The sequence below is a fragment of the Lacerta agilis genome, chromosome 12, assembly GCF_009819535.1.
Source record: "Lacerta agilis isolate rLacAgi1 chromosome 12, rLacAgi1.pri, whole genome shotgun sequence".
Taxonomy (NCBI): Eukaryota; Metazoa; Chordata; class Lepidosauria; order Squamata; family Lacertidae; genus Lacerta; species Lacerta agilis.
Window position 1 is genome coordinate 7,865,933 of NC_046323.1, and position 26,895 is coordinate 7,892,827.

Genomic DNA, 26,895 nt, shown 5'->3' on the forward strand with positions numbered 1-26,895 from the left:
TGCAAATGACTATATGCTGGTATTGTCTTAGTCTTCCTTTTATGTAACTTTAGTTGGTGTCTTAGCTGCCTTGATTATCCCTTTTTAAGACAGAAAAGTGGAATGACGATTGTTCTAAATACATGAAAAAATAATTTTAAAATTAAAAAATGTTATGACTGAATAATTTTTATCAATGTTGTTGTTTTGGCATAGTAAAATCCTCAAGTAGTAAAAAAAATCAAGTTGCCACATTGGTTAAATTGTTAAAAAAAGCAATTTACATTCCTCTACATGGGGGGACTCTTCCATAAAGACACTTTGCAATAGAAAAATGGTGTCGTTAACTCCCTTTATGAAGACTCTACCACATTAGCATGAGATTTGGTCCCATGTGCCTTCCAGCACAGTTCAGAACATATTTATCAATCTCATTGTACTGAATTGTATGTGCATTTTAATTCAGCACAAAGTATTTACATAGATAAAAATATACTTGTAGTAACGGACAAATTTAGCAACTGCCACATAATCCAAACATTAACACTACTGCATTTAAAAATATGGCACTGCCCATCTTCTCTCTCTTTTAATGAATTATCTATATGCAGTAGCATTGCCTGTTTACTGGGCCATGGTTGCAAATGTCTAGCACAGTGTCACAGCACTGTCAAGGCTGCAATCCTATACTTGGGTGTAAGCTCCACTGAATTCAGTGGGTCTTACTACTAAGTAGATACTCATAGGATTGTGCTAAATTTTATAAGGGGGAAGGGAAATGATTCAACATGAGAATGCTATTTTGGGTGGCAGCAGCTTGTCAACTGCAACACACACTTTTCCCCTTAAGCTCTGATGGATGAGCAATGAAACCTCATAGTGCAATAAATCAGAATTTAAGATGTCAAAGGGCTACTTTCTGAAAGGCAGAGTTCATAAATGCACAGGCCATTTTATTTATTTATTTATTTTTAGCTTTTTGAAATGTAAAGTGGGTGAAAAAGAAACACACATTCAGGCCCACAGGCAGGAAGAACAGAAACTTTCCAGTAAAGACTAGGAATGACTACTTAAATGCAGAAACCCAGCAACATGCATTACCATAAATACAAACACACGACACCAGGAAGAAAGCTAGGCAAGCATGAAAACACAAGGAAGCAGCACTTCACAGAAACACATTCTGTTCTCTAAAAGTAAAATTTTATGCATCTCAGGCATCCTAACACATAAGCAGAAACACAACATTACTATTTTAGGGTAGCTAATTCTAATACAAGGGGCAGGTGCCAGCTAGCTGCAAATGATTTGTGTATACTCATGAAGTTACACAACAAGTGTCCATGTTCACCTTTTACTCACTCAGTGAGTCTCTGGTTAAACCAAAGCTATAAAACCAAATTGTAAAACAGAGGTGTGTTTTCGCCCCCATTATACTAGCATGGCTGTTTCAAAGTAATCAATGTGTAAGAATATTCTGCAATTTGCACTTGACAGGAAATCTAAGCAAGATCTGTTTGACAGTGGAATAGGGTACTTCCAAAGTTGATGGGTTCCCCCTTCATTGGAGGTTTTTTTAACAGAGGTTGGATGGCAATTTGTCAATGATTATTTAGCTGCGATTCCTGCACTGCACAAGGTTGGACAAGATGACGCTTTGGTTCCCATCCAACTCTACAATTCTATGTTTCTATGAATCTTAAGTACACAATGATAAATCACTTCCACTGAAGTGATCACATTGTAGCTTTCACTATCCTGGGGTAAACATGAATGTTTTTCAAGGCAAACGCTGAAGGCATTCCTAAGCAATGCCATCAATGCAATTGAAACTACGAGCCACAAACAATAGATGAGATGGTAAGCCAGAGTTCTTGACTGTGCTCCTTCAGACTGCAGGTGAGGACAGCAGAGATTAAAAAAAATAAAAAAATAAAAGATCCACTTTTAATTTAACTACACTTGGTCCTTATTGCAATCAATGAAAAGGGTTAGTCACAACCCAAGTCTCATTCGTTCAACAGGAAATAGTCCTTATTGAAATTGCTACAAAAAGTTAAGTACAACTAACTCTCAGACTAGATCCAACCCACTGATTTCAGTAGGGGGAAAACCTCACTGCCCTTCTCTCTACAGTAGAAAGCTGTGCAGTGGAAAGCCATGCTTATCACCTAATCTGCTGTTTGTGTAAACTGTCATCACTTTTTAAAAGGAGTTTGTGATAAGGAAGAGGAGCGAAAGGAAGGGTTGAGCTTCACCTGAGCTAGCAAGCTTACATTCATATTCTCAAAAATGCATTTTGTTGGTTTTTCACAAAATGGTCTATCTATCTATGAAATAATCAGCTATAGAAGAATGGTATCTTTTACTGGTCCAACTCTGTTTTAAAGCAAGTTATCAAGCTGTTGAACACAAGCTGAGCACACAGGTTCTCCATCAGTCATAGGGGATTTATGATAAAGTATAAATTATCTGTTTTTATACATGAAAGCCTAGCGTCTCACCTTGCACTAACAAATAAAGATTCAGAGAAGGTTCAATTGACTTTTACTGGACAAAGAGGTAGCTCATGGCTCAGAGTGTTTCAGTGAAAAATATCACATTTGACTACGCTCTGTGGGATTCTAAGGGATAAAAGAAACACTACCAGGCTGCAGAATGTTGGCAATTGAATTGATGTTGTGTCAAAAAAGATGAAGGCAGCCATATACAAGTGTGCTGCATCATTATGAGCCACAGAGTGGTATTCTGTGAGATCAACAGCATATCCTTTTTCTCTACTGGAATTGGTGAAGGAAAATGATGAGCACAATTTGCAATTATTTTTAAACACCCTTCATTTTAAAAAAAAGTGAAGTGCCAGCCATAAGCCAACTCCTTGCTTTTGCTCTGATGAAACACCTACCGGTAGGTGTGGTTCAAAAGCTTGCAACAAATTTTCATAAACAACTAGAGTTGGTGCAATAAAAGCTATCTTTACCTCTTTCTTTTAAGTCTTTCATGCCATATTAACTGGTGTCTTCAACTTATGGCACTATCTAGTGGTGAAAGCAGGAGAAAGCAGCATGGAACCAAATTATGCAGACTAAGAAATACTCATTTAGTCTGTTTCAACAAGTATGCAAGAAATGGAAGTGCAGAACTGTAACAAAAAAAATCATCTAGTCAAAACAACATTCTCTAACATTTAGGCAACCTGCACCAATAATGATTTTGAATAAGCACCTGAATATATAAAAGAATTTCTTGTCTATGAATGAAATAGCTTTTATGCAAAGAAGGAAAACAATTACAAGGATTTATTTGAAATGGCTGTTTTACATGGCCAAACGCTGGCAAACCCTCACAATGTTTTGTGCAGAATATTTAATACTGGTATAATGCTAAAGTTTGAATTATGAGAAATTAATGTACAAGTTATTATAACATAACTGATTTCCAAGAGCTGTAAAACAACGCCAAATATTCCAAGGCGTTAAGAGATTTAATTGCATTCAACTGAAGGCACTTACTTTAGGTATTGCCTGAGAAGCACAGAATTTACTTTCTAAAGCCCTCTGCAAGCAGCAGTTGAGTGATATAAGTAAGAGATCCCTTACCCCAATCCTGTTCATACAAGGCTTGGGAAAGGCACCATGATTCACTTATTGGCATGTGTGGATGCACAAAAATAAGATGCTTAGTGAGATTTTAACACAATACTTTCATTATTACAGAATGAAAAGCTGCAATAATAATCTGACATGAACTGAACTGTTATGGTTTTATTTCGTTTAGTTTCAAAGTTTAGCATTCCAAGCATATTTTATTATATATATTTATTACAAGACTTGCTGCAATGACTTGTCCATCACATTTGAACACTGGAAACGCAATCCTACCTACTGACTCACAAAAATCAAAACAAGTAGGACTGTGGCTTAAAGCAGTATCTTTGTGTCTCTCAACGACTTAGAAATACAGAGCATATCAAATATTACCTATCCCTAATATTAAATAGATGCAATAACTTTGTAAAGTATTATCTAACATATATATCAAAATAAAAAAATTGTAAAAGGTAACATTTTGCATTCCATTCTGTTTATCTGCCATTTCCCCCACAATTAACTATTTCTGTTTAACAAGCGAGAAGAGAAATGCAATGTCTGGAGATAGGATGTTGGATGTGTGGAGTGACTAAGAACATAGAAAATACAGACATAAAACTGCAGTGCTGCAAATATTAGCCACCCTCATGGCTGCACATTATCTCCTCCCATGAGCAATTTCTCCTGCACTGTCAATACTGGTTAACAAACCATAATTACTTTGTAAACCTGAGTTGAAAATCATGGTTTGAAGTGGTTGCAATCCATAGTTATAGAAATGTGTAAACAAAATAAAAAAATAAAATAAAAATCCTTCCAGTAGCACCTTCGAGACCAATTAAGTTTGTTATTGGTATGAGCTTTCGTGTGCATGCACACTTCTTCACATTGAAATGTGATTTGGCATTATCCATAGCTTCAGTGCACATATAATACATATGGTTAACACTGGGAAGAGAAGGGAAGAGGTAAAGTGCTCTGGATGGAGAAGGCAAGAAAGTGTATTCATAAGGCTGCTTCTAAATTTGAAAAACATGGCTTGCAGACAGTCTGCACCAGGTCTCAAAAGACAGATTCTCCTGCTGTCCCCACATTCAGTGTCTACATCATACTTAGTAAAGGTAAAGGGACCCGACCATTAGGTCCAGTCGCGGATGACTCTGGGGTTGCGGCGCTCATCTCACTTTATTGGCCAAGGGAGCCAGCATACAGCTTTCGGGTCATCACTAAGCCACTTCTGGTGAACCAGAGCAGCGCACGGAAATGCTGTTTACCTTCCCGCCGGAGCGGTACCTATTTATCTACTTGCACTTTGACGTGCTTTCGAACTGCTAAGTTGGCAGGAGCAGGGACCGATCAACGGGAGCTCACTCCATCGCGGGGATTCAAACCGCTGACCTTCTGATTGGCAAACCCTAGGCTCTGTGGTTTAGAACACAGTGCCACCTGCGTCCCTGTACATCATGCTTATTGCTGTACTAGGTCAGACTAACCAGCAGGAATGGAGTGTCTCTTTTTCATAACGTGACTTCATGCTTAAGCTAACCAGCAGGAATGGAGTGTCTCTTTTTCATAACGTGACTTCATGCTTAAGCTATTGGTATGACTACTACTGAATGCCAAGAGTTTTAGCTGCTGCGTGGAACTTAGAAGTAAGGTGGCTCCTCATCACAGGACTTGCTGTCAAACTTACTGATCCAACTCCTTCAACTTGTAAGGCACTGCAGAAGCACATTATTCAAAATGAGGTGGCTTAAATCTATGAGGACCATCCTAGCCGGCTTTGATTCCATGATAGGGTTGAGCATTTCCCCCCTAACATGTTTGTGTTATGAATGAGGAATGTTGAAACTGTTTTATCTGCCAACTTATTGCCTCTTTCATTTCTGTACAAGCAATGAAGGAAGGAGTAGAGCAAGGATGGCTGCAGGTTTCCACCAAATTCCACAAGGCACCAACATGGTCTTCTGAAAACCATATGGACACCCCTATATTCACTACCATTAGTCAAACAGTGATGTTAATTTTGATGGTCAGGGAAACGGGATTGTTGCGACAGTTAGTGACAAAGTGCAAACAAATGATGCCAAAGAAACGTTTCCTGCTTGGATAAGAAACAATCACCACAATTTCTTACCAGCTTTTTCAGACTTTTCCTTCTGTTCTTTTAACTCTTCACCTTGCATAACCACCTGCTTCACGCGAGTACGCAACTGGGCAATTTCTTCTTCCTTCATTTCCAATGTTTCATGCATCTGCCGTTTGGTTTCTGCTATTACCATGCCCTATAAAATGGGTAATTACAGATAAGGAGGGTGCTGTGTGGATACACACACACACACACACACTCAGAAACAAGACATAGTTATTGTTATGCAACTTCCCCACCTCTTTGTTGCATTAGAAGAAAGTGCAGAAGCATTGTGCTGGACAAATATATAGCAGCTATAACCAAGGGGAGGGAAAGAGGATCTGGAGATTACTGGTGGAACTTAAAAAAACAACAACCCTCAGACTCTGATTATGTGACAAGTCAAAGACCATGAAGAAGAGCAAACAGCAGACTTTGCTCCTGCCAGCAGAAGAGAAGAGATGCAATCTGCTCTGGAGGTTTCCTGTTGGAACAGTCTCTAGACCAGTGTTGGAGGTGACAGCTGCAAGGGGAGAAGAGAACTGGCAAAAATTACCTCCCCTTCCTTCCAAGAAAAGGATTCTGCCCCTGGATCTAAAGCCTTCCGTGGATGGAAGGAGTTGCTCCGCTCACAGAAGACAAACTCTGGATCCAATTCTCTCTCTCTCTCTATTGCTCTCTCATATATCCTCATTTTAGCAATTATTTTCAAGACAGTTGACAAAATAAATTACATGCAATTTTTATGCCTGAATTAGCACTATTTGTACAATACTTTAGGAATTTTAAAATAATCTATATTGCTTACTTTATCTTGCTCTAGCTGTTCTATCAAGTTCTTGGCATCACGTAACTGAGTGATCAGTTTGGTCTTCTCAGCCATATGGAGATCCTAGGAGACAGGTTAAAATATAAGCAGTGTACCTGTTGTCCAATTGAACTCTCTTCCCCTCACCCACCAAGGCTTCACATTTGATTACGTGGAATGACCATTTTGCATGTGACTGCTGATGCACACACCACTTTCAGCCCGGGAAGGGGGTAAAACGGCGCAGGCTTACACGTACCCTGCCGACACACACAATGACCAGGAATGCAACTCCCATGGAAACAAGGAGTACCCTGTATTTCTTACTTGAATATATACTATTATTCAGCTCCCCTCTGGAAGACATCAACACACGCAACTCTGGGAATCCCCTGCGTTAAGATACCTTTTAGCTCCTTATAAATGCTGGTTATATAGGGAGGAGGCTGAAAATACTTGTTTCCTTGGCGAAGTTATAGTGATATCAGACATTACAGACTTTGAGGGTACAAGCTTAAAATATTTACACTATGCTCTTTGCCCAAAAAGGCTCCTAGAGTTTCTTAAGGAATAATGTGGAAGCTACTATAAAAACTCACTTAAAATTTTTATTTTCAGGCATACACTAGATTAAAAATAAAATAAAATCAAGAGTAAAATGTGTCCAGTTCCTCCTATTGTAACAAGGACTACAGCCTTGCTCCCAACTGTGCATGAAATATCTCACTCTGCTCAACATTTAGAGGACCATATGTTTCCTGAATAAAAACATCACTGAATGCTTATATGAAAATAAAAAACCAAACAAACCTACTTTGAAGTCTAATTAAGTTAGGTTAATAGACACACACAATTAGAAATGTGTAGTTTAAAATATGCAGTTCTGGAAGGTTCTGACATATAGTCTACATATTTTATTATTATTAGTCCATTTAATAGAATCAACACCATGTCTTGACCTTACCTTGGGCATTCAGGAATTTTACAATATGTGACATCTGGCATCTTTTGCTTTATCAGTTAAGCAAAGAAATTTTTCACCTTGCATGAATTGATACACAAAGTCATTTTTCAGTACCTTTATTTTCTCTACTTCCTGAAGTCTCTCATCCAGTTGTTCCTGAAGTGCCTCTTTTTCATTGGTTAGCTGTGCTGAGCGCTCTTTATATGAGCGGATTGTTTCTTTACATCGATGAAGCAAGTTCTCTTGACGTTTGACTCGCTGAGTAAGAGCTTCTAGTGTTTTAGCAGAATCCCCATCACCACCTACATCAAACAGAAAATTATGTTTGGGCAATATAATTGCCTGGACAAAAAATGCTTGAATAACATGACTGAAGAAAGGTGTGAGTTAAGTAAAGTTTATATCCAAAATAGCACTAAGTCATTGGTTCCGTTATTGCAATATTTTCTGCTTGCACAACCAAACTCCCCACTCTCCTTTGCCCATATTTTCCCTAAATCTTGTCTGAAGGTTCTTCTTACGCTGTGGAGCAGATTTGGGATTGCCGGAACACATAAAACAACCTTGCCTTCGATAGGAGGAATTTTTAAAAGAACAAAAGAGGGGGAGAGAATCCAGCAAAGCAAACCCCTGTCATGTAACTGAAAGGGAATATGCGGAGCTCTGATAAGCACATCTTACCTCGGCACCATCTTGCCCCTCCTCCTGGAGAGAAAGGGGTGCATGCAGGAGGAAAAGGAATTTCTGTTGTACAAGCATAAATTCTAATGGAACAAGGGCACTGGATACTGGCAAATGTGAACTAAATAAATGAAGAATACTATTGTAGTGCTCTCATAGTAACATCGTCTGGAAGTACTTAAAATCCCCTGCATGTTCAATAAGAGATCTTAAGATCAATATTTTATCAACAATCTAAAATGCAGCTGTAAAGCCCTACCAACACTGAACTGGAAATCTGCATTAGGAAACATAGAAACATTCAGTAGAACTGGATGAAAGCACAAGATTGTTAATATCTTATTTTCAAGATATTTACACTCTTTTTCTAATACACCAACCTACCAGGACTCTCTGGTTGCACAGCATTCTCTGTATTTAAATCGTTTGTTGGACTCTGAACTTGTGGTTGAGTCTGAACATTTGGATCAGGTAACTCAAAACTTATTTGGCCATTTTGCAATCGTTGTTTCAGTAATGATACCTGCAAAAACAACAAAGTAATATAATTGTTTATTCAGCTACTGTCTGACATTTCTTAACATATAATAAAAATGTTCACTTAGCTGCTGACAGGTGAACTACAGCATAATGTCAGACCTCTGAAAGCTGCTGGCCCATTGCAGGCATATTGGAGAGCGAGACAGAAGCAGGCAGAGGAGGAAGGCAAGGTCAGGTGGGAAGGGCCCCCAGGTGAGACACAGAGGAACAACTCTAAGGGGAGTTACAGGTAGGTAGCACTGGGTGCAGGAGGTATCTGACTAGAGGTGTGAGGTCACAGGGACGGAACACTCCTCTGTCAACCTGCTTGGTCCCTCCCCTGGATCCAGTTCTCCACCCCTTCCCCTGGCTCAGACACTTCTTGGGGTCCCGAATTTCACCTCTCCCATCCTGCTAGGACTCTCCTAGTGACATCTAGCTCCAACTCCCCCCATTCCTCCTCAAGATCCCCTCCATGAGATCTGCACAACGCTTATGACAGTAAGACTCTGATACGTATGTTTAAAATCTGAAGGACAATTACATTCCCAACTATGCATTCGTCCAGGACAGGTAGTGTAAATTTTGGTCGAAAATGCAGACCAAGCAGCACTTTTCTCCATCCTCAATTTTCCTCTCTCTTGAACCCATCAACAAAACAATTGGGAAACTGACTTAGAAAGAATGAGACACAGATAATTTAGACAGAATGAAAGATTATGATATCTCTTGGCAAAGCTGGTATACTCAGTGTGTAAGAAAAAACAACTAACTGTTCTTCCAGGGTACTTTGGAAGCATCTCTCTTGATCAAACATAGATACCTGAGTCTGCAGGACACTGATGAGTTGATCCTTTTCTTCTAAAGATGCATCAAACTCTTCCTGGAGATGTTTTTTGGCCTGTTGATCCATCTGGAGTTCCTTAAATAGAACATACATTTTGCAAATATTTCTAATTGAAAATAATAAAACAGCTTAATTAGGGGGCTATCCATACATTGGAAGAAGGGCGGTCAAGCACACCATGAGCCCCACAGGGCTCCATGTTGTCCCCCATGCTATTCAATATCTATATGCAACTGCTGTGTGTTGAAATCAGATTTGGAGTGAATTGTCACCAATACACAGATAACACCCAAGTCTCTGTTTGTTCTACACCTACCTGGGAGAGGCGGGTGAAGTACTAAACCCGTGCTTGGAGATAGTGATGGGCTGGATGTTGGCTGAAGAACTGAAAATGAATTCTACAAAAGCAGAGGTCTGATGTGTTCTGAGGTCTCAAGTCCAGGAGGTTGCCTTTTCTGGACAGGGTTGCACTCCCCTGGAACGATTAGATCTGTAGCTTGGGGGCATTCCTGGATTGCCATTGGAAGTTCAGGTGACCTCAGTAGCTAGGAGTGCTTTTTCCAGCTATGTCTAGTTTGCCAGCTATGGCTCCTTTTGGACAGAGATCTTGCCACATACTCCATGCTCTGATAACTTCAAGACTGGATTACTGCTTCTACCTGGGGCTGCCTTTGAAGATGACACGGAAAGTTCAGCTGATCTAAAATATACAACAGCCAGATTACTGGCTGAGGTTCAATTTAGAACTCATATAAAGCAGCTTCACTGGTTGCCTGTTTCCAAGCCCAATTCAAGGTATTCACATTAGTGTTTCAAGCCCTAAACAACTTGGTCCCTAAGTATGGTTGAAGGTCTGGTAAGAAATTGAAATGATGATGTTAGCTGACAACCAATGCCAGAATGACCCTCCTATCAACAACTGGTTTTTATTTTGTTGTTGTTGTTTGAATGACCACTGTTCCCTTTTGACTTCACTGTTTACAATCCCCTCCCAGATAATGTGTATAGGTAATGATTTTCTTGTGACAAATTCATGACTGCAGCTAGTAAGATTTTTGCTGCTCAAACAGTGGAGAAATGTGAAACAGCTCATACTAATTCCTAATGAAGTTCATAGAGCAACAGGGTTGCCAACTTATGAAGCACCCTTTTAACTCTCCTTTTAACAGCCCCATGCCACCTGTTAATTCCTGCATAGAGAGCTGATGGTAAACGCATAATAATAATAATAATAATAATAATTTATTATTTATACCCCGCCCATCTGGCCGGGTCTCCCCAGCCACTCTGGGCGGCCTCCAACAAATACCAAAATACAATACAGAGTCACAAATTAAAAACTTCCCTCAACAGGGCTGCCTTCAGGTATTTTCTAAATGAAAATTAGAAAATACACAAGAGCTAAAAAAAAAACTAACAACACATGACTAAGCCATTTTTTCCTGTGGCCAGTTGACAAGACATTCCGGAAATGTGATGAACAGAATAGCTAGAAGGTCTAGTTCCTTGCTGTTTTGCTCATAAAATGTGAGTGTTATATACACATACCTGAATTAACACTCCACATGGCCAAAAAGAGGGCCAATTTCTTGTAATCCAAAAAGAAGGATTAAAAGGCATAAATACTGCTGCACAGAACAGCTATACATGCTTCCACAAGGATTGCTGAACAGAATTGGGGAAGGCCTTGGCAATATCTGAAGACATCTTGTATTTGCCAAGTCATCTCCTAAAATCATTTGTCTTATCGTTGATCTAAACACATCAGCCACCTAAAATTACCCCAGACCAGATTGGTTAATACGTGCATACTTCCTGACATTAGGAGTTCACTGATGCTATGGCAACCTAGTTGAACATAACCCGGTGGAACCCAGTGACATCACTGTGACAGTTTGCATGCAGAATGTGTCATACTAATTTCAACAGCAGATTATATCCTGAAGTCAACCAATAGCTAGGAATATTGACAACTGCTGTGGTACGCTTTTCTATGTAGTGATTGATGTCACATTCCCACTTTAAACACATTGCTCATTGTTTTGATTTCTAAATACTCTGAAATAAACATCTACATTTATTACAGTTATGTCAAATGATGCTGCAGCTTCACTAGAACAGAGCAAAGTGTTCAGGGAATAGAGAGTCCCCTGCTGTTTTGAGTACCGTAAGTGTTCATTTGCTCCCTCAAACAAACAGAAAATCCCAGCTCATTGCAATGTTACCTGATAAAATCAAATAACCAATGTTCATGGACCTTTATTATCTATCTTAGGTATCTATTCTCCATTACACACTGATCAATTTTAATAACATAACGTGACACTAACAATTTTGCAAACACTTTGGGATATGAATTAGCAAAGCTAGCATTAACTTTACTACTTTTATTTCAAACTGATTAAGCGAACACATCATTCTTTATGAAATGGTTCTTCAGTTGGTAGAAAGCACAATAGAAAGTGGATTTATTTACATGCATTTGCAAGAAGTAATGCTGCAAATCCTGCAGCACTCCCAAGTACTTCGTCCCAATAAATTAGTGGGCTTTAGTGTACAAAATGATGTGCTAGAACACTTTAACTTTATTGAGCAGTTGCAAATGTATGTTTGTACAGTAGAACAGAGATTAGCAACTTAATTTAACATACAGAAAAATGAATAGAAGTAGGCAAGCAACTCACAAATTTCTGGCTTTGCAGTATTTGTGGAGTCTGAGGGTTGTATCTCAGCTGACGCTAAGCCTTCCATCCACAAAAAGGAGGAGGAAGAGTTTTTCAGCTCTTGCCCCTTCCCTAGTACACCTCTGGGAAACTGCTTCCCTACCCATTCTGCTGACTGAAAATTTACTGTCAAAATCAACGACACCATTAGAGATAACCCTAACACTGCAAAGCAGAGGTGGCTAACCCGTGGCCCTTCGGTTGTTGTGGGACTATAACTCCCATCTTCCCTGATAACTGGCCATAAAACCAGTATTGGTAGTGGGGAGTAATTAAGTAAATGGTACTTTAAATGAACATTAATTGTGAAAATGGCAATACATACAATCTAGGGAATACATCTGAAGTAACAGGGAAAACGTATTTCAAGTTCCCTTTCCTTATGGCTATAAGTTCTGTCTCCTGGCAATTTGGGAGATCATGTTACAATTTCCCCCCAAAATGCATAATACTCCAACTTGACTTGGCTAAACAATTGTATATTTGACCATAAATAGACCAGCACTAACCAGTTTTTATACTGCAATACTACCTTTGAAAGGGGACGTGGGTGGCGCTGTGGGTAAAACCACAGAGCCTAGGACTTCCCGTTGCTTGGTCCCAGCTCCTGCCCACCTAGCAATTCGAAAGCATGTCAAAGTGCAGGTAGATAAATAGGTACCAGTCTGGCGGGAAGGTAAACGGCGTTTCCGTGCGCTGCTCTGGTTTTGCCAGAAGTGGCTTAGTCATGCCGGCTCTCTCAGCCAGTAAAGCAAGATGAGCGCCGCAACCCCAGAGTCGTCCGCAACTGGACCTAATGGTCAAGGGTCCCTTTACCTTTACTACCTTTGAAAACAGTAACTAGATTATTTGCACCTAAAAAAAAAGCTTATCTGAAGCCAGGCCTGCGCTGTTATACTTTAATTTTAGATCTACATATTATTTACCCTATGAAAGATTGATTGTTTTCATATTGATCTTATCCAGTGAATGGCCTCGTCATTGTGGTTTCACTATTTTAGACATGTTTTCTATACCAATATTGAAGGCTGAGAGACTTCAGAGAAGTGTGACTAGCCCAAGGTCACCCAGCAGCTGCATGTGGAGGAGCAGGGAATCAAACCCGGTTCACCAGATTATGAGTCCACCGCTTTTAACCACTACACCACGCTGGCTCCATGCACTGAGAATTACTGCTAAGATATTAGAAAAGATATTTGCTTTTCGTAAAATCTTCATAAGGCCTATGCTGACTACTGGAATACTCTTTATTACTGCACTGCTGACCACTGGAATACTCTTTATTACTGTGCTTTATTACTGTCACATAGCTAATCATGTAAACTCAATTCTCATGATTTTTTGTTGTAAGATTACATGCACAACTGGAATTAAGTATTACCTCCCGCAGTTCACCAATTCTGCGAAGTGCTTTATCCTGACTCTGGCTCAATATTCCCTAAAAATAAACAGAGAAAGATGATTTTTGAAATACTGAATACATAAAAGCTACACATAACAATTTCTGCTTTGCATTGCCACTACAATTCAAGTTCCAGTTCAAGAGCTACCGGTATATTTCCCCTAAAATAGAAATCTGAAATGTCTAGACGTAAATTAAGCACGAAGCAGTTTGTACTTTCTTAAACTTAAGGAATTAATTTCCTTATCCCTCCAACATTACCTCCTTAGCAATGCTTGCTCCAGTTTAATTTTGGGCTCTCTCCTTTAAGTCCTGAAGACTGCAAGCTTTGCAAAATATTGTTCCTATTAAGAATGTTTCTAAAACAGACAAGCACATTACTGCAATTTCTAATTCCCACTCATCTTTGTCATCACTGTTCTGCCTCTGGTCAGGAGGTTTCAGTGATGGTCATGATCAGTGACAAAATAGTTTTAGGCTAGAAATAACAGCCTTTAGGAGTGCAGGGAATCTGGTTTTCAGGTAGGCTTACTGGAGCTTGACTGAAGGAGACTCCAGGGAAACGGTCACACCAGGGGAAAGGAACACTTTTGTGGATTACATTTATATTTAAAGACTCTCTGTTGCATACTGGACACAATTTAAAGTTACACCCTTAAAAGTGTTGCCTGGCAAAGAAAAGGCTATGAAAAATGTTCAGGTAATATCCTAAGTCTTTTTTTTCTTACCTGCAGCTTCTTCTTTTCTCTTTGCATAGCTTGATAGGCAGTGACCAGCTGAAAAGTGTAAAACACAGCTGACAATGAAGAAGTATCTGAAGAAGTGTCTATACAAACTGTTTACTGTGAAACCCAATGTGCTTTAGCAAGGTCATTGAGCTTTATTGTTTCTCACCCCCTATGAAAATGTTCACCACCACACTTTGAATTTACTATACTATAATATACATCAAAGAACACCCTAAACCTGCTTCAGAGGGTTGAGGAACAGGGAGGGCAAAGGAGGCTGCAGGGTGGGGGGGGCGCCCTAAATTTCTGTTAACAAATGTTTGTTTCACCTTCAGTTAGTTCTTCCCACATTATTTTTTTCACATGGCTCACTAAAAAACTCAAGTATGTTCCTACCTCTGAGTATTTTCCTCTGTAGCTGCCTAAACTTCGTTCCATCCTGCGCAACCGTTGCAGCAGCTGTTCCTTGGGGAGGCTGTCTACATTTCCGGGCAATTCTTCTGCTTCACTTTCCACATCAGAAGGTGGATCAAACGTGGGACCAGGAGAATCAAAGTCCAGTTTGTTCAGTGAATCTCTTGAAGAAGTCCGTACTAAAGACTCTTTAGAAGAGGATCGGAACAAAGTTTCCTTTAAGGGGCTTCGAAACAATGATTCCATCGAAGGAACTCGAATCTGAATCTTCTGTGCAAAAGACTGGACATCACTAGGCTGTAAATACACAAGACATTGCCTGAGTTTCTAGACCACATTATCTTAACACACACACCAAACAAAACATACTGGCACACATGTAAAGTGTTACACAGCCAGTATAAATTTACTTCCAAAAGTAAATCATTTTCTTTGATGCTTATGAGATATAAGTACTCCATCAGTGTATGAATAAATTTTGATTTATTTATTTATCTAACAAACAGATCATTTCCAGAAGTAGTAAAATATAGTATATATTGAATTGGGCAAGTTTGATGAGACAGTAAAATATAAGAAGTATAAAAATAATGTATTTCCTAAGACACTATGAGGCTCAAGCATCAAGCTATTTGGCTGCCTCTACTTTAGTACCAAGACATTACAGACACAAACTAGAAGTTAGTCAATAGCTACAAAAATAAAATAAAAGATATATTGTATGCGACATACCTGTGGGGAAGATAGTTCACTTTCATTATTATTAGTGCTGGGTGTTGCTTGCTTAGATACATTCTAAAAGTTGAAAAAATAAACATTTCAAGAAAAAAATTAGAACACAATGTCCTAAGTAGCAATTTTGCAGTATATAAATAATATACTTGGCAATCTACTTTATTTTTTAGTAAATTAGTACTTTTACTTTGCAACTGCTTATTAAGATGCATTCATGCAAATTGAAACAAGCATGTTAACCAGAAAGTCTCCCGTAATACAGAACTATAAAGCAATTGTGCTTACATGAATTAGCACAACAATGAAAAAATATAGAGAATTTATCATAAGATGTATTCCTTAAGAAGAATCTCAAAAGCTAATTAACAAGCACAGGTCTGGTTCTGATTCTGAGGTCTCCTGAATGACCAGCAAAATCCCTACATGAAAACATTCTACTTCATACAACTTTGGATTATTATCATTCCCTATACCAGAACTAAATGGGGGGAAAGAAAGTTTGCTGATAACATCAGTCTTATATACACAAAAATCCCATTAAAATAACTATGAAGATTAGTACTTATACCTTTTCAATGTTGTAATTTCAACCATTTCTTTGGAAAATGCACTTTTAGGGTGAAAAGATATTTCAAAATAAAGCTATTAATTTGATTGCTCTCAAATCCAAACTTATTTTACAGAGATTGTTATAAGTTGCACAGCATTCTTCAAATATAAAAATGCTTACTTACTATAATGAACGTTTAGCATAAACTATGCAATATTTTTAGTATTTCCTATATACACCCTACATTTTGCTTAACCATACTAGCCAAGATCCAAAAAACTATTTTAGGTACGTTCAACGGCTTTTTGAATTTTTTTTCTTTTATTTGACCTCCACCTATCACAATTTGCTCTGCAAAGCCTCCTCGGGTTCAACAGTGTTTGATACAAGGCATGGAGGCTGCTATTTACAGAGCACCAGTCCAAAGCCCTCTTCTGCTTTAAACTCACTAAGCCCACACATTTTAAAATATTATATTGTCAGAAAAATAAGCAAAACAAAGAGAAATATATTGGGGATTAGAAACATATTTGGTATAATATCCAGTGCATTTTAGATCTCTCAGGTCCTTCATCAGAAGTGCAGTCCTTGGTTATAAAGTCTCTACTGTCCTTTTATTATTGAATATTAAAACTTTTTCTCCTTTTTTGTTATTTTGCTTCTTGCCCCACCCCATTTGTCTTTTTTCCAGACAAACTACAAGCTGTAGACAGGGTTTGTTCTTTTATCTGAGTGAGGAAAACAACAAACCTGGGTTTGGATGTGATGCTAAGCCAAACCATGGCTTAACTTTGTGTAGCACAGCAGTAGGAGGACACAGGAGGAATGGACATGCTGCAATTTCTGCTATAAATACTCACATGCTCACACAATCATGTTCAGTCATGGTCTAGCTTAGTGTTAAGTGTGAACTAGTCAATGGGAGCAATCCAGTTGGTTGGTCTCCTATCCAAGTCCAACAAAAATGAAAGACAGCTATTATCACTAAGATCTGAGATAAGTATCTGCCTGGAACCACAACACTACGAACAGAAATACCATATTTTACACTCCACAAGACGCACTTTTTCCCTCCTGGAAAGGAAGGTGAAATCCCTGTGCGTCTTATGGAGCGAAGGCTTCACTCCCGCTGCCTCCCCCCGCAGTGTTTGGGGGGAGGAGGTAGCGGCAATGTTGCTGGATCATGCCAGCACCTCCGTTCGCTGAAAGAAGCTTCTTTTGGCGAATGGATGTGCTGGCACAATCCAGCAACATCTCCGCTGCCTCTCCCCACCTCCCGCTGAACGCGGCAGGCGATGGGGGGAGGCAGCGGGAAGCAAAGGGGATGTTGCTGGATCGTGCCAGCACTTCCGTTCGCCGAAAGAAGCCCAGGGAGGAATTTTAATGTAGGGACCCAGAAGGGTTTCTTCAGAAAAAAGGGAAGGAGAAAAGGAAAAGGGGATCAGGCTAGATTAAAGGCCAGGCGGAATAACTCTTGTCTTACAAGCCCTGAAGAAGGAGGTCAGGTCCCGCAGGACCTGCTTGCTCCTGCAAGCTCCCACAGCTTGGATTTTGGATCACCAGATGTCACATAACATCAGGTAATTGATTGATGGGCAGCCTCTTCCTTTTATCAATGTAACCAGCTGAGGGTGAGCTGGTTCTGGATTCGGCCTGCCAGCTGTATCATCTACCTTGCCCCTTATCATAGTGTGTTCTCAAAAAGTGCAAGGGGGATTCCATTATTCAACACTAATTCAAAACCTACCCAGAACATAAAGCAATGAGCAACTCGCTGAGGTGTAATCAATGCTACCAGCTTGCTTCAGGACTTTTGTGCATAAACAATGGCATTCTCATACTGAATCAGTCTGCCCTAAACCAGCTTACCAGTAGATTTGCAAAGGCGGCAGCAGAGGGGAAGTAAGTGCCACTCCAAACAAGTAGCTCATCTCATCACCAACCACATGTGATTACTTAAAGGCACTTCTCACATACAAATTGGAACTCAATCAAACTGGAAATTAAAATAAGGTAATAATCCTAAACATGCATAATCCTAAACATGCTTACTTAAAAAACTCTGTCAAAGATAATGGGATCAGAGAAAATCCATTTAGGTTGGGATAATTATGTAATTTATTTATGAAATCTAAATATTTGGAACAAAGCTCTCTCACACACCCCATCTGCATGAACTTTGCTTCCTCTGTGCCCCAGCCAATACTTGTTTCCAGTGCCATTTAGTCCCAGATAGATGCAAGAACTTTAATACAAAAGGGAGCTTACAGACTTCATAGTATCAATGGATGTCCCTGGGAGAATGTAATACACAGCCTACTTACAATTATAAACATTTTTAAAAAATAAAAATAAACTGTCCGCTGCAGGTGACACTGGCTCAACAATGAAAAGGAAAAGCAACCTATGGGAAACATTTCTCCTCTATTATTCCAACGGTATGCAAATACTGTGGATGCTATGTCCAAAGGCCATCATAGTACGTTCTTTTAAGCAATTTGAAGTTAAGGCAGCAGAACAAGCTGGCCTGAAATACCAAACCTAATTTTGGCCTCATCTGCTTGTTCTAATTGTATGGGGCACCAACTGAAGATGGTGACGTAAGGATCGAGGTGGAATGATTAATTTCCAAGGGAAGTTTCTATTCTCAATCATCCATCATTTCTAACAGGGTCAAAAAAGAAAACAGAACAAATTAGCAAAAGGAACCCTTTGTACACCAGGGAGCAACAATTCCATTTCTCATGTTCTTACTCTTCTGCTTGTCCTCATTCAGTAACCTCTATCTGAGCAAGTGCAAAATATTATTCTTCACAGAACTAGAACTAGAAAATAATTGTTCCTCAATACTCTCAAGGATACTAGGCAAAAAATATTTTTAAGATCAGGTCTGTTTCTATAAAGAACAAAGCTTTTTTAAAAATTAAAAGAACCACACACTGAAATTATCACCTATACTACAAAGGTATTCTGTGATTAATGCCTGAAAGCAAAGCAATGTTAATTTATATGTTAAATTAAGCTGATGTTATCATATAACTTGGTTTGTTTAACTCTTGAATAAGCAAAAATATGCACTGAATTTTAGTGCAGGGTTAGCAATACGGCACTCAGTATGCTTTAGTGAGACTATAAACCAAAAGAAGCGCTGGTTTTTCCCTATAATATCCTCCTGTCCAAGTCAGAGTGTCACTATGAGGGACAGAACAGGGGCAGGGACTCACCACACTTTCACTCTTATGTCGTTTGGTGGGATCCAAAGCAAAGACAGTATACTCAGAAAGAAAAGCAGGCTCTGATATCATCCCAGCTAGCAGCTGTGTCATTCATTGCAAAAAGCAAGGAAATGAAAAATAAAACATGGTAATAAGGTAAAGGGAAGGAACACAAAAGCATGTTGCAGTTTGAATTCAGAAATGTTTGTGCATAATGCTTACAAAAACTGCAAAAGTATGTATCACTAGCATCAAGGAAAGTTATTGAGTAGGACACACTGAAAGTGGAACAGAGCACTCAAACCAGCCAAGATATATGCATGTATACAGACATGAGAGAATAAACAACAGAAACTGATAGGCCTTATTTTAGAGTTTTTAAAATGAAAATAATTGTGCATTCTCAAGTATCATCTACATATTTAAGCATCATCTACATATATGTGCATGGTCACAATATTTACAAGTCAATACTTAATGGGGAAAGAGCTCTGGATGAGACACTACCACAGCAATAGTCTAAATTATGATTCCAAGAATTCACTAACTGTCATGTTATGAAGGTATGACGAGCAAAGATCTACGTTTTAACATGCACTACCCAACGTATTTTATTCCACTCCAACTTATTTAAATGAATGGTGACAGCAGTATAAGCATACACATATCAAAATACAGCAAAGAAGGGAAAGCCTCACATGACATTATAATTGCAGGATTTTTCCTTTACTTCTCTAAACTAGTAAAGTAAGTTGTAAACAAACTTTTCAACTATAATATACACAATAACTCAGGAATTATTTTAAAAGTGCATGACAATAGTACATGTCTGTAAACCAGCTTTCAACAACCTAGTGCCCTCCAGATTTGAACTACAACTCCTGCCAGCCTCAGCCAGCACATCTGTTTGGGGCAGGTGGTAGCACAAGGCATCCAAAGAGCACCAGGCTGGCAAAGGCTATTCTAAACCACTCTGGCTATAAGCATCAAGGCTGAATGCACTAACAGATTATGTATAATCATGCTGAATACTTAATTCAGGCTGACCCATGCTCTGTGCATTATTCGCCAAAAGAAATATGTCAAGAAGAATAGTGGGTTGCAGAAAAGATGGCAATGTGTCATCTGCCCAATTAATACAGACTTAACTAAAGTCTGCTTGCTAACTAAATCTGATGGTATCAGACTGCTAGTCACAAAACTGATAAACTGACTCTACTCTAACTAGCAAAACCTGTCCTTTGCTCTATGCACTAATAATTATTCAAAATCAAGTGTATGAAAGTAAGGTTTGGCAACTTGACTGTCACTCTACAAATGAACAGGAATAAAGGCAGGATAAACAGCAGCCCACGTAAGAAATGAGGATTCTTCCTCAAGCGTGCACACACCGATCAATCCTGAATCTCCCCTTTTCTGTTGCATCCTCCCCTCCAGTGGAGGGCTGTAAAGAAAATAGAATTGGGGGGAAATTGAATTGCTCCCTTGTTTCAACACCCTGCTCTGTTCCTCTTTTCTAACCCCTCTAAACATAAAAACATGACTAAGAAAAAGTGCAACAAGTGGATCGCACACTTGCACACTCCGTTCTTTCCCAGCTTCCACCCTGGCCCCTAAGAAACAGTGTTAATGAAAAATGACTTTTTCTCCTCTTCACAAGAAATTATATGTTCAATGCTAAGTAATAAAAAGTCCATAACAGAATTAGTTAACTTCCTTCAGAGTGGTGTGCAATACAGACAGAAATGATAAATATGTACTTGGAATAGTCATTCCCTTGAACAAACTAAGGATACAAAATTAAACTGAAAACAAGCCCCCGATTGTTTTAGGAGCCCCTGTACTTCAACTCCTTAACAGTGCAATCCTATTCTCAAGTTTGGGTGCTCATCGTCTTGCATTGTTTATGTGTCTTCTTCATTCCTGCATCACATGGGGGTTGGCTAGATGACCCTTGAGGTCCCTTCCAACTCTACAATCATACGATTCAATGATGTGTGCGATACTTACCCTTTGACGAATATATTTTTAACATGCAATTTTCTTAATGTTTCACTGAATTTTGCTGTACTATTTCTACTTTTCTTGTGGTTGGTTATTTTGGGGTGCAACCTTTTTCAGACAACAGGTTTCCACCTACCTCTCTGTTGGGTGTTAAAGTGCCTTCATCATTTTGATCTTCAAATGAAGATGTTCTACTCCTGGAAGTTGATGGTGAAGATGCAGAGGATCCCTGCAAAAGAAGTAACAGTAATGAAGAACTGCTAGTCCCTACACACAAGCAATCTGACCATATGCAGTGTTACATGCATCCATTAGCTGGGGTACCTGCCACCAAGTTGCAATAACAAGGATTTCAAGATCGTAGGCCATAACCCTGAAACTGAAAAAAATAATGCCAAACAGACCAAAACTAACTGATCAGCAATTTCATTCAAGAGGAACACAGCATGTAACCATCTGGATGTATGGGGCTGGTCACCATCCATCCTGTCAAATAATGCATATGCACCCGCCTATGCTTTAAATTTTCATTAGAAGCCTTTCTTCAGGTGCCCATGGCTTCGGAGGCAAAGTGAATGGCAATCAGGGACAGGGCCTTCTTGGATTCAGCTTCTGGAATTCTCTCTTCATGATGTAATTTTGGCACCAAGAAAAATACTTTCGCTTTTCTAAAAAAATTGCTAAAATCAGTTAATGCTATTTTAATCTGCCATCATTATCTCCTGCAGCTACACTGTTTTATTCTATATTGTTGTGCTTGTATTTTTTTCCTTTTTATTCAGTCACCACAAGAGCACTGCTAAAACATGGGGCAGAAATTTAGTAAAGATACACAACATGCAGCAGAATAAAGTGGTTATGCATTATGCTAGTAGAACTGACTGTACCAGTTCAGACAGCAAGTAGTGATCACATTTTAAATACAACCCTACATGGAAAAACTCCCTACAAATCAGTACAATAGCAAAAAAGCCAACACAAATCTCTCTCCCTGTTGAGCTAATCTTCAAGATTGTGGATGAGATTAATCTTTAAGATGTGGAAAAGCATTCAAAAATAATATTCTCCACCAGAAACTGATGCAATTCTGAAATCCAGTCTCCCATCTCAGCACTTTAAACACCTCATTATTCTGCATATATAGACCATGTAGTATGCTGCTTAACGCTGCAATGAAAGTTCAATGAACACAAAAACCTAATTAGTACAAATTTGCTCATAACACTCTGTACAAAGTTTAGATGTACAAGAAAGCCCCACCAACTTCAACTCACCAGTGTTCAAATTGCAGAAGGGAGATTTCCTCACCTTTTGGTTACAACCTCTTAACTACTTGAAGGGGGTTTGTGATTTGATGAGAATTCAGGGGTGTCATGAGCTGAGGCTTGTAGAGTTCATTCAGAGTCCTCTCCCTCCCTTCCACCCCCCACAATAAAGTGATAACTGAGAATTATAAATCACTTGGGGTAAATGCTCATGTAACCATCCAACACCAACAGCCCCTTGAGTTCATATTATTCTATAGGAAAAGGTGACGTAATGGAAGACGGTACAATATAAGCACACCCATATTTACTCTTTTATGTCTTTGAACTTAATCATGTGAAAAGCTAAACATGTCAATCTGTTCCACAAAATCAGTTACAGTTCTGCATATCCTGCTGCACCTTTGCCAGATTCCCAGCAGGGATTGCAGCAATTGTCTCCACCTCTTTCAAGCACTCACTGCTCCTGCCAAAAGACACCCTCCGCAATTGTCTGTGTAAAAAGAAATTTCTGTGCATTAGATGTTCTGTCTTTGAAGGGCTTGGGGCTGGAATGAACTCTTTGTACAGCAAAGAGCTAACAGAATTAAATATAGTGCTACTAGTAGGCTTTGATTTTTAAAATGAAAAAAGAAGGTGCAGACAGTGGATGTGCTGCATTTGGTCTTTTAAGACATAGACTAGGCACAAATATAATTGTAACCAACAGGACTTTATATATGGTTGAGGGAACTGGGTATGTTTAGCCAGGTGAAGAGAAGACTGACAGGAGAGTGAATAACCACCTTCAACTATCTAAAGGGCTGTCACACAGAGGATGGAGAAAGCTTGTCTTCTCCTGCCCTGGAGGCTAGGACCCGAACCAATGATGTCAAGTTACAAGAAGGGAAATTCCAACTCAACATCAGGAAGAACTTTCTGACAGTGAAAGCTGTTCAACTGTGGAACAGACTCCCACCAGAGGTTGTAGACTCTCCTCCCTTGGAAGTTTTTAAGCAGTGGTTGGATGGCCAACTATCATGTATGATCTAGTTGAGATTCCTGCATTGCAGGGGGTTGGACTAGATGACCCTTGGGACCCCCTTTCCAACTTTACAATTCTATGATATTCTTTCTGTGTGTGTGTGTGAGAGAGAGAGAGAGAGAGAGAGAGACGTATGTCTATATAGATGTTATATGTACTGTGGTACCTCTGGTTACGTACTTAATTTGTTCCAGAGGTCCGTTCTTAACCTGAAACTGTTCTTAACCTGAAGCACCACTTTAGCTAATGGGACCTCCCACTGCTGCTGCGCCGCCAGAGCACGATTTCTGTTCTTATCCTGAAGCAAAGTTCTTAACCTGAAGCGTTATTTCTGGGTTAGCGGAGTCTGTAACCTGAAGCGTATGTAACCCGAGGTACCACTGTATATGAATTTGTATGTGTATGTATGTACACATATACCATAGCTGTCAACCTTTCCCTTTTTTGCGGGAAATTCCCTTATTATAGCATTGGGAAACAGCAGGGAGGGTTGACAGCTATGTATATAGCAGTGGGGAACAGCAGGGAGGGTTGACAGCTATGACATATACACACACAAAAATACCTCTCCACACACACAGAAAGACAGACACACCCCTTACTACTTGTTATGTCCAGGCTACAATCCTACCCAGTATATTCAGGTCCATCCAGTATCTGGGGTTGTGGTAGTGGTGGGGGAAACCCCAACTAAATCCAACTAAAACCGCTGGGATGGCTCAGTCGGTAGAGCATGAGGCTTTTAATCTCAGGGCCGTGGGTTCCAGCCCCACGCTGGGCAAGAAGATCCCTGCATCGCAGGGGGTTGGACTAGATGACCCTAAAGGATCCCCTTCCAGCGCTTCTAAATCCTTCCACCCCACCCCTACCCCCGGTGTCAGAGACGTTATCAGCTCGGGATGGGTCACGGAGGCTGCTGTCCTGTGCATGCCGCACCTGCGTGGAAGGATGTCCGGCCTCCCGCACCTAATGAGGCGAAAGAGGAGCGCGCAGGATCAGGCCGCGGCGGTGAGAGACAGCCTCTCCCCCACACACACACAAACAAACAAACACGTCGCGGCACCCGCCTCCCTCAGCAGCCTCAAAGGCAGCGGAGGTCGGGAGGGGGCGGGGAGCCACTTGACGTCAGGGCCACGCAGCGGCGGGGGGGGGAGAGAGAGAGAGACCCTCGCAGGGAATGAAGACGAGCCACGCAAGGCCAAGGCCGCCCTCCGCTCCGCACCCGCCTTACCTGGGCCAGGCCGGGGCCTCGGCCGCCGGGACTCCGCGCCGGCGCCGGCGCCTGCTGCTCCTCGCTGATCTTCTGCTTCAGCTTCTTGAACATGGCAGCGCGGGGAGAAGAGCTCTCGGCCGGGCTGAGGTGAAATGTGAGGGCGGGAAGCCCCTCTCGGCGCCGGGCGCTCGGCCTCTTCCAGGGCCCAGGTGGGGTCGGCGGAGGCGGGTAACGTCTTTCGCCCTCAGGTTTACCTCACGGCGGCTCTTCTCCCCTCCCCCCCTGCTCAGGGCGGCGCGAGGTGAAGGAGGAGGAGGAGGGGCTTAATGGCCGCTGACGCCGCTTTCGTTGACCCTGCGGCCCACCCACCCCCGCCCCTCTTCGCTGGGCTCGCTCTGGCGGCAGGTGAGTAAGCAGGGCCAGCACGCATGCGCGGCCGACGTGGTTCCGAAAGCGTAATGGGGAGGGGGTGGAGGAGGAAAGGAATGGAGTGGCTACGGCGAAGGGTGAGGCTCAAATTTCCTCCGGGACGAGGTGACCAAAGTCCGCCGCGTCGTTCCTGCGCCCTTGCAGTTCGGTTCGCCTCGGCCGCCGAAAGGTTTGGCAGCTCGGAAGTGTAATTCCCAATAGGTGGAATGGGGCCTGATCCGGACTTTTCCTTACGCCCGCTTTCTTTCGCCTGATGCATGGGGAGGGATGCTCAGCGCCTGCCATAATGCAGGACAAAGCGATCGTGAACAGTGGCACATGGAGTTTGTGCCGCCTTCACACGGAATAGTGAGAATGCATTTGGTGTGGGGGTGTTCGGGAGACCGGCAGCCAAACCTAAGAAACGCATATTCTTCCAGGTTAGCATGAGAAAGGGGCTAAGTCCATGTGTAGGGAAGTTGTTAATGTTTGGTGCTTTGCTGTGTTTGATGCTGGAAAGCTGCCCAGAGTGGAAGAGGAAACCCAGTCAGATAACACTAAGCTAGACCATGACTGAGCATGATTGTGTGTGCATGTTTGCTGCTTCCACGCCATCAGCGCAGCAACAAAATTGGTGAGAGGTTTACTTTCCAGGGCAGCGCATCTGTCCTGGGGGAAGCTCCTTTGATAAGACTTTGGGCCTAGGTAGTATTGAAGTATTGAAATGAATAATAATAATAAATTTCATTGCAAAAAATAATTCGCATTCCATTGTGGTGACACAAATTGCCAGTTGACAAACCAACTGTTACATTCTGGAAAGTGAGACCATATCTCAAGTCAAAACAAAATAAAAAATTCTTTCCAGTAGCACCTTAGAGACCAACTAAGTTTGTTCTTGGTATGAGCTTTCGTGTGCATGCACACTTCTTCAGATACACACTGAAACAGAAGTCACCAGATCCTTAAATATAGTGAGGGAGAGGGGAGGGGTATTACTCAGAAGGGTGGTGGGAATGGGTGATCAGCTGATAGATGTGGAAAACCTGTTGACGACTCTTAATGGCTGCAATTAGTCTTGCAGGGAAAGGCAAGGGGTGCAGCCATTAAAAGTCGTCAACAGGTTTTCCACACCTATCAAAAAGGGAGCGTGGTTGAAAAGCCCCAGTTTGAGTCATCATGTAATTTCAGAAATATAGGTAATTAATTTCAGAATTAAAATGGAAGTAAGACAATAGAAACACTTAACTGATCAATCACATTGGTTCTGTCCTACCCCCAAAAAACCAAAAGTCCTGCCCCCACAAAAAATCCTGACTATGCCCATGGTCTGGAAATATGCCAATGCTACAAGTTTGTACTGGACCACCCAAAGAAATGCTTGTTTTCTGCAGCCTTATTGTGATTTCCTTTTGTATAATCTACATATTGAATGTGAGCACAGGAAAAAGGACAACAGTTGCTTCAGAGTCAAAATGGACAGGTATGCTCATGCCCTCTTAAGACAGAACCCAACCAGGTATTCACATGCAGTTTTAGCAGCTGCATTAGGGAAGCTGCAACCATGCATGCAAGACTACACATGTTTTGCCTAGAAGGCAGTTTGATGGGATTGCCACATACAACAACATTTACAGGAAAGCACGCAATACACATGCAGCTACTTGAGATATTGTGGAGTTTGCTCCACCCAAT

The 26,895-nt window shown here is 40.7% G+C and overlaps 1 protein-coding gene across 5 annotated transcripts in view; it reads right to left on the reverse strand.

Annotated features, from left to right (window-relative positions):
* GOLGA4 (golgin A4) overlaps nucleotides 1-25,034 on the reverse strand; it is a 48,508-nt gene extending 23,474 nt beyond the window's left edge. For 2 of the 5 annotated variants that reach the window (XM_033165383.1, XM_033165381.1), the window contains exons 1-11: nucleotides 24,811-25,034; nucleotides 21,427-21,519; nucleotides 15,519-15,581; nucleotides 14,769-15,083; nucleotides 14,373-14,420; nucleotides 13,624-13,680; nucleotides 9,496-9,594; nucleotides 8,538-8,676; nucleotides 7,587-7,774; nucleotides 6,509-6,592; nucleotides 5,707-5,854 (exon numbers count right to left, since the gene is read on the reverse strand). In XM_033165383.1, the coding sequence (XP_033021274.1) occupies nucleotides 5,707-5,854; nucleotides 6,509-6,592; nucleotides 7,587-7,774; nucleotides 8,538-8,676; nucleotides 9,496-9,594; nucleotides 13,624-13,680; nucleotides 14,373-14,420; nucleotides 14,769-15,083; nucleotides 15,519-15,581; nucleotides 21,427-21,519; nucleotides 24,811-24,903 (1,327 nt within the window). In that variant the 5' untranslated portion in view covers nucleotides 24,904-25,034. Of the gene's footprint in view, nucleotides 1-2,959; nucleotides 3,109-5,706; nucleotides 5,855-6,508; nucleotides 6,593-7,586; nucleotides 7,775-8,537; nucleotides 8,677-9,495; nucleotides 9,595-13,623; nucleotides 13,681-14,372; nucleotides 14,421-14,768; nucleotides 15,084-15,518; nucleotides 15,582-19,295; nucleotides 19,389-21,426; nucleotides 21,520-24,810 lie in introns of those variants that run through there. The other 3 variants (XM_033165385.1, XM_033165382.1, XM_033165384.1) reach the window with 3 other exon arrangements.
* Nucleotides 25,035-26,895: the final 1,861 nt, after the last annotated feature.